Below are 8,458 nucleotides of genomic sequence, written 5' to 3' on the forward strand. Positions count from 1 at the left end.
GACTATTCCAGATTATTTGTAGGCCTTTTTTTAGTTAGTTAATATTTTGTGTAAGCATAATCTATTCGATCAGCTGTTTGGCCGTTAGAAGCCTATAAAGTTCAAAGATTATTTGAGATTATCGTAACCAGGAACATTTTATCGTAAACTGCTTTTGACCACTTATTTTTATTTGTCAGCTAGTTAAATTTTTAATCTTGTTGTCTGGTAAGGTAAAGTTGTTGTTGAAACATGAAAGAAAGCCAAACTTGATTGATTCTTATTCTTGATTTAAACATACAACTTGAACTAAAGAAATTAATAACTAACTCCTCTTTAAAAAAATGAAGGATTTGTTCCTGATCAGCTTCAGCTCCCTCATCACCATTCTCTAATGTCTCTCCCCGCTCTAGTGCCTCCTGTCTTTCTCTCTTCTTCTTTCTATACTCTTCCAGGGCCTGAATTAAAACTTTTTAATAATTAACATAGAGTTTCAGTAAAATACTGTAGATATTGTTATACAAACAAAATTAAAATTAGTTAAACACTCAGATAAGTAAATATCATGTAGCTTCATTCGAAATTCCTAGCGAGCACCGAATTCCTCCTCCCTTCGACCCCTCCTTAATCTTACAAAAAATATGGAGGTTTATTTCTCGGGGGGGGGGGGGGGGACTTTCATCGCCAGTGCCCAAACCCTATTAGGCTATCCTTACTAGTTTTAACCTAACCTAACCTAACTTAAGATAACATTTAACTCCAGAAAAAAAACTCCCAACATTTTCTATGAGAAACCACGAGATACAATTGAACTGTCCTAACAAAGGCAAACTATATCTTAAAGTTCTGATGAGTTTCTTTTTTATGAAGATTTTAGCAATAGTTTCTATTCAAATATTTAGTTCATTAAAAAATTCATGATACATGCAATATAGGTTTAAAAGTAGTTTGATTTTACCATTCAAATTCAATTATTGTTATTTAATAGTATTGAAGTCCTAATTTTGTAATTTTAATGAATTATCATTTTCTGTGTATCGTCTGACAAAGCCCATATTGTGTTAAAATTGTGTCAATAATGATCCATGTGACGTAATAAAATAAGTGAGATGAGAGGAGAGGAGTAGTGGGAAAGAAAACCCCTAAAAAAGAGATGGATAATCACTCATTTTTATTACGTCACATGGATCATTTTTGACAAAATTTTAACATAATTTGTGCTGTGTCTATCGTCTCAGTTTTGAAATCAATGCTTGTTTCTTTATGTTTTTTTTTATGTAGTTTAAAACCAATCATCCTTTACATGTCACCAAACAAATTGCTCAACTCTGCATGACAATAATACCTCACTACAAAATTGAACTTTTTTCACTTTCTCCTGTTTAATAATTTGTTGAGTACTGCCTGTAGAGTGTCTGCGCTCTCCTTTAATCTTTGCTATTTTTTCTTCACGCTGAAATTATTTTAGAAGCTTGCTATTTAAACAAAAAAACAATAACAATAAAAAGTTAAACATTAAAATAGTGCTTTAATTGCTTATTGAGGACTGAAACCCACCTCTCCTATTATCATTGAAATAAATTTAAGGGGAAGGAGAAGTTTTTTCCCTTTTTTTCACAAAAGAAATAATTTTAAAGGTCCAATTTTTACGCAAAAAATATTAAATCTATCATTATATACATTCAATTAAATAAGACTATATAAATATAGAAAAATCATTAGTTGTAAAAATATACATTCATGCAAAAAGCTAAATGTACAAAAATCAGGATTGAAAGAAAAACACATAAAAAGCGACCCTTAGAATTTTGGTCCCTTACCGTCAGAGGTTTATCAGGCTGTTGTTGTCCATCCACAAGGATTGGGGGAGGTGTACCCACCCCAACCATGTTTGTATTAGCCCCCTCATTCTCATCATCACTACCATTCATTCCCAGCATAACATCAAGATCTTCATCTATAATACAGAGTTGCTGTATAATAAGACTAGTGGCTACGCTCCTAGAGGCCTATTGGTAGGGGGAAGTCAACACCCACTCTTTTAATTCTAGATTTAAAAAGAAAAATTAAAAAAAAAATTTGGGTTGGTCATTTTTTCTAATGGTGTTTTCTCTTGGGAATGTGGTGGTACCCTCCCCCAAAATAGTTATAAACTATGACTACTTATGGATGTTGTCATTCTTGTTTTCAATACCTTCAAGGTCAGATAAGTCTTGTGAGTCCCACGAATCTGCGTCTTCATCCGCTCCTTTCGGTGGTGCAGGTCCTTTTCTAAATATAATAGACATTAAAACAGTTCCTGCTGCTACTCTGCCAGACATGTGACAATAATTACGAAAGTAAATTAAATATCGGGCCTAAATCTAAATTCTATGTTTTGATGAAGCAGCTTATAGTGTCTATAAAAATTGACGTCACAAATTACCAATGATAGGCCAGTATACAATTTACATTTGTTCAATCACAATGTATACTGGCCTATCATTGGTCATTTGCATTGAATGACGTCATTTTTTATAGTCACTACAACTGCTTTTGCTTTGATGAAACATAAAGACTAATGTTCACTATTAGGTTTAGTTTTTAACTGGGTGGTGTTTTTAAGGACAAAAAACTATTAAATTCATCAAATAATCTTTTTACAAGTTTTACATCCCTACTTAATAATGATATCAATTTATCAATGTTTAAAGGTAAAAATGATAAAAGTGAACATAGTTTTCAATTGTACTGGAATATTGTTTTTATCAATTGTCTTTTGTGATTATTCCTTCAGTTTATCAGTTGAAAGGATGAAAATATTTCTTTTTTCTTAAAATGGGAAAAAGGGAAAAGTAGCTTTCGCAAAATTCAGTAAAGTTGTAAGATTCCAGTCAAATGCGCTTATTAGGTCAAACTGTTTTTAAATATGTGTTTAGTTATACTATGCGTTTTGTCAACATTAAAAACAGTTAGACTTAATAAGCGCATTTGACTGGAAGCTTGCTCACATCTTTACGGAATAATGCGAAAGCAACTATTTACTTTATTACCAACATGTTTAACGTATAATGAAATAATAATTTGAATAAATCTAGAAGCTAGGAAAGCTTAAAGCACCTTTGGGAAGTATTCTTAAACCATCACAAGACCAAAAGAAGAATACCAAAAAAAACGAAATGCAAAATGTGCATTGGATGCAGACAAAAATATTACTATTAAACATCTAGGAGACTAGGATTATAATAAAGGTATTTTTTGTCAATTAAAAGAAATAGCTACCTACAGAACACCAAAAATAGCTACGTTGCCAAAATCAAAATGTTATTTTGTGGTATATGAGATAATTTAAATCTACCTCACACACAATAGTTGTGAATTTTACTTTGAATTTTAAGTTTGCATTTTTGTGCTGTAGCTATAAGGCAATAGTCATCATAGACATCCAAGGGTGGAGGTAAAAGGTTGTTTACCCTCCCTCAAACTGTTAAAACTTCTCATTTTACTCACCTAAACATAAAAAGCTTGGACGTTCCTTATATCAGTTTATGAACTTAAATTAAATTATTGAATTCAAATATTAGCATAATTATAAGGATGTATTATATAAGATATGAAATAGTTTCAACCTGACAACTGGTTTATACCACTTGCCTGAGGAATGCAAATATCCAAGTTAGAAACCAATAATATTTATAGAAAAAGAAACACAGGGATAAAGATTTGGTAATAGTTATTTATCTCATTGTATTATAAATATCTGTTTTATGGTACAGTTCTAAAAGGTTCATTTGAAGCACCTTAAGTAATCATAGTTTATAAAAAAAAGTGCTTATGATATATAGTGACATGAACCTTAGAACTTTGAATAAAACTGCTAATTTTAATGTCTTATCACAATAATAATATATTTAAAGATTCCCTTTTTATGTGATTTCATTTGCTAGGTTTTTTTTTTCATTGACATATTCTTTTCTTCCATTAGAAAAACAACTTTCCTTCGATGTTGATTTCATGTCAGAGACGAGTAAAATTTCTGTTATTCTCGTTTTTTTTTATATAAGGACAATTCACTTGCTAGAAGTAGCTATGTCTTAAGTTATTAATAAAGAAGGATGACAATATCCATAAAAGGCGGAGCTCATGTTCTTTTATTTACTAAATAACAACTCAATTGACATAAATCTACATTCTATATGGGTTTAATAACCTTTTAGAAATAAAAAGAATGAAAATTTAATATCGTTCAGAGCATTAGAGAGATAAATCGACCATTAAAATCTTTACAAAACGTTCGCCATCTATGAGATAATAAGGTAATTGACGAGGTAGACATCTACCTGTGATAAAAGCTGAGGAAATCACATTATCAGTAGAATTTAAATGTCTGTATATTCGCTTGCTTGACTGTTTGATGCTTGAATGGAATCTAGCGGCTACGCCCCTAGAGGCCTCTAATGGCACTTTAAATGTTCTTCTTTATTTCAAATATCTAATTTGAATAATTTTTCATGTTACGTTCAAGTCTCTATGCAAAAGCAAGAATATTAGAAATATTGCAATTTTTTTGTGATACTTCTTGGGAGGGAGGTGGTACCCTCCCAAAAAATATTTATAAAGCTACCCTGTTAAGGAGAACCCGATCGGTTGCATCGGTTAGCGAGATCCTTCGGAACAAACATACAGACAAACAAATAATCATTGTGTTACTTTATTATAAGGACGAGATCCTTCGCTAAAGACAAAAACACCTTACTTAAAATAATCATATCTAACCTTTTTGCAGCCTCTTTTTTCAAATTAGCTTCAGCCTGTATTTTCATGTTCTCTAAAGCCTGCGCCCTTTGTTCCTCTCTCTTCCTATAAATAAAAAAAGTATTATTTTTTCAGGTACAAGTGGCTACGCCCCTAGAAGCCTCTGGGGGCACTGGTAGGAGGGGGGAAAATTCGACCTCATCCCATTTTAAATTTGAGTTTCAAAAGAGTTAAAAAATATTTTTTTTTTGGGGGGGGGGGTGAAGACACCCTCTCCAAAAATAGTTTTAAATCTTCTCAGGACCTATAAGAAGCTTCATTGTAATGGAGAACAATATCGGTTCAGCGGTTAGCCAGATCCTTCGGGACAGACAAAAAACGTTTACTACTTTATATAATAGGATTAGTGTTCAATCCTTAAATAAAAGTAACATGATGTCTGTGTTTATCGAAGGTCCTGGAAATATTTATACCTAAAAGTTACCAACCTCCTGATATAAATTGCCCCTAGAAAAAATGAACCCCCTCTAAAACTAATCTACCTCTAGATACCTTTAGTGGCGTAGCCGCTAGTAATACATATGTATCGAGTATTATTAAGAAACTAAACCCAAAGAAACAATTTAAATGACCACAGTCCAAAGCTTGTATCCACTTAAAATACCCCAAGTCCAAAATTCGGAGGCGAAACAGCCTTTTGATTAATAATAATTTTCATAAAAAAAATCTTACATCCTTTCTCTTTTCTTGAGCAGGAACTGGAATGCTTCGTGGAGCCTGACGTTCTTCTCCGCATTCTTCCTGGCCTCTGCATCATTCATGGCCCTCAGCAGGTTCTCCTCATCCTCTTCGGAGTCAACCTCCCCCGCCTCCATCCGAGCCTCTACCGCCTTACAAATAATGGAAGCACTTATAACTGGACAAGGTGTCTAAAAAATCAGCCTCCTGACGTCATAAAAATGAGTGATTATCCATCTTTTTTTTAGGGTTTTCCCCCTCAATTTTATGACGTCACATTGCTGATTCTTTAGACACTTTGTCCAGCCACAAGCTCTTTATAGCCAGGTATATAATTTGACGGCATTCGGGATACTTTAGCCAAAAGTTTTTAAATTTATCCCCTTTTTTATAGGCACTATAAAGAACTTCAAATATATGGTATGATACACTTTGCTTTTCGAGTTTCGGGCAACAAAACTGGAAACGGATCCTCTGGACCAATAAACGGGAATTAATCCTAAAATTATATATTCGATCTCACAGATGAACTATTGCCCATAAAACATGCAAATACGATTTCCTCTTGCTGGTTTTAGGCTGTTTTGTTATAATTGAAATTTATGTAAAATCTATGATTACCTTTTTGGCAGCGAGCTGACATTTCAGATTTAGCAGCTTAACTTTTTTGCAGAAAAGATCGCGAAAATGTTTGTCATCCATTTCCTAAGTTGGCGCAAAATATTTAAACAATTAAAAGGACTCTCTACAGAAAAATCAACTTTGGATTTTTGAAAATCTAACCTGAAATTATTATTCTCTGTTCAATTTTAGGCATTTTTTGTTTTTGTGGCATCACGATCGAAGCCCTTTGTAATTTTTTACCTCCTTTAAGTGAATCCTCCCGCCATTTAATTTGTGCTGCTTTAGTGATTTTTAGCTTCTATTTTTGCCGCCGTTGCCGCATTCATCGCCCTTCTCCGCCGCTACTCCGCTGTACGTCGCTTTTTAATACATGCTCCCCTCTCCCTTGTTCAGAAATTAAATGGAGGCTGGAGGTGTTGTGTATAGCTACGTACGCAATGTATAGCGGAGTAGCGGCGGAGAAGGGCGATGAATGCGGCAACTGCGGCAAAAAATGATTTTATTTGGCGGAGGCGAACACAAAATGGAGGCGGCAGGATTGTCCAGTCAAGGAAGAGGATAAATCGTAGAGCGGCCGGTTGCAATGGAGCAAATGTTCTTTAGCGGCGAACATATATTGAGTGGAGGAAAGTGTAGTATATATTGTTATAGCGGCAGTACAAATAGGCGGCGGACAAAATTTTCAAAGGGCTTCGATCGCAATGCCACAAAAACAAAAAATGCCTAAAATTGAACAGAGAATAATAGTTTCAGGTTAGATTTTCAAAAATCCAAAGTTGATTTTTCTGTGGAGAGTCCTTTTAAGACTGCAAAAATAATTGCATTATTGTCAAATAATTTCTAAATTAAAGAGAAAATGATTATTAAAAACTAAAATATGATATTTCATTTCATGACATCAGTCTAGCTTAGAAAGAGGTAATTCACCAAAAGAAAAACCATTCGCCAAGACTATTTCCACTAAAAATATGGTTAAGACAAATATATTATTTTTGATTTTTATGTTTAGCATTATATGTTGAAATATTTAACTAAAAGACAAAAATTAGCTGTTGGATGCTTGATAATTGAAAAAAATCAAAAATGCTTATTTAAATGTAATTTAGTATTTCATAAAGAAAGTTTCAGTAAGATCAAATTATTCGAACGGCTCTTTAATTGTAATATTAAATTTGATATTGATTTATCTAGTTAGAAACAGCTACACTACTCCCGTGGGTAAAGCCTCTGGAGGCCAAGGGAAAATCCTTATATGAAAGTAACAGGATGTCCCACTGTCAATGGTAGCAAAGGATCCCGCTAAACGCATATCCAATATTGTTAGGTAAGCTTTTTGTAGGTGCAGGGAAGTTTTATTGTAAAATCTAAAGTGGAGGGTTTCAATCAAGTTCCACTAGAAGACCCTAGCAGCGTAGCCACTAGTAACCATAAAACAACTATAAATAACAATAACAAAGCAATTTGCACAGTTTTTGCAATAATTTATGCTTGTTTATAAAGAACAAAAATGACGTATTTCCGATAACAATTCAGAGAAAGAATTGAAAGGTAAAATCACTTTTCAGCGACTGTGTAACAAATATAACCCTCCCCATTCCTCGACTTAATTTAAAAATAAAGAATTTGTGTCAAGTTTACTTTGAAGGTTTTAACCCACGGGGCTCTAATTCTCAGCGAATGTCGATTTAAAAGGCTACATTAAACCTAACCTAACATAAAACACATACACGGGTTTTCTAAAAAAATATTTGCAGATTTAAAAAGGTATGGTTGATCTGTTAGCAATTAAAAGGTTCTTCAAAAGTATTGTTTAAAATTTTCCTTGTAGTCTTTTTCTGTGATTTTGATGACGCCACAAGCTCTACAATTTATACACAATATTTCATTTTCAAACAGATTTTTTCAAAATTAAAACAAAACTTTTATTTAAAAAGAGGGGGAAATGAATTAATATTTGAGATTAAACAAAAAATGAATATTCTAGCCGGATGCGACCGACAAAAGCGTGTTTTATACCGGTCTTGGGCCCACTGTGCATGATACTTAGGAACTTAGACTTTTAACCTTTTGTAAACAAGGCTACACTTTTGTTACTGAATCGGTCTTGTAGTAGTAAATCTTTCAATTAATTGTTACAAAATAACTATAAACAGGTCTAATTTTATTTTCTTCTATACAATTATAATAAAAGTTACTATTGTCCAATGATTAAATATTATATATATTCCCTTGTGACGGTCCAGTTTCTGTACACCTCAGATCTGACCTTCCTGGTCCTACTAGGAGCTCCTCCATCTAAAATTATCATTTTTATAGATGTTTTCATTTCTATATAAGTAAAATCATAGTTACTAACGTTTCTAAATATAGGCAAAAATAAAGT

General features: G+C 33.0%; 1 protein-coding gene across 1 annotated transcript in view; it reads right to left on the reverse strand.

Moving 5' to 3' along the window:
- LOC145322174 (uncharacterized) overlaps nt 1–7,933 on the reverse strand; it is a 30,318-nt gene extending 22,385 nt beyond the window's left edge. The window contains exons 1-7 of the mRNA XM_080164379.1: nt 7,893–7,933; nt 6,073–6,152; nt 5,446–5,603; nt 4,735–4,818; nt 2,174–2,250; nt 1,800–1,936; nt 337–437 (exon numbers count right to left, since the gene is read on the reverse strand). Of these exons, the coding sequence (XP_080020505.1) occupies nt 337–437; nt 1,800–1,936; nt 2,174–2,250; nt 4,735–4,818; nt 5,446–5,603; nt 6,073–6,152; nt 7,893 (638 nt within the window). The 5' untranslated portion in view covers nt 7,894–7,933. The remainder of the gene's footprint in view (nt 1–336; nt 438–1,799; nt 1,937–2,173; nt 2,251–4,734; nt 4,819–5,445; nt 5,604–6,072; nt 6,153–7,892) is intronic.
- Between the last annotated feature and the right edge of the window lie 525 nt (nt 7,934–8,458).

This window comes from Acartia tonsa, chromosome 1 (assembly GCF_053477335.1).
Source record: "Acartia tonsa isolate MP-2025a chromosome 1, ASM5347733v1, whole genome shotgun sequence".
NCBI lineage: Eukaryota > Metazoa > Arthropoda > Copepoda > Calanoida > Acartiidae > Acartia > Acartia tonsa.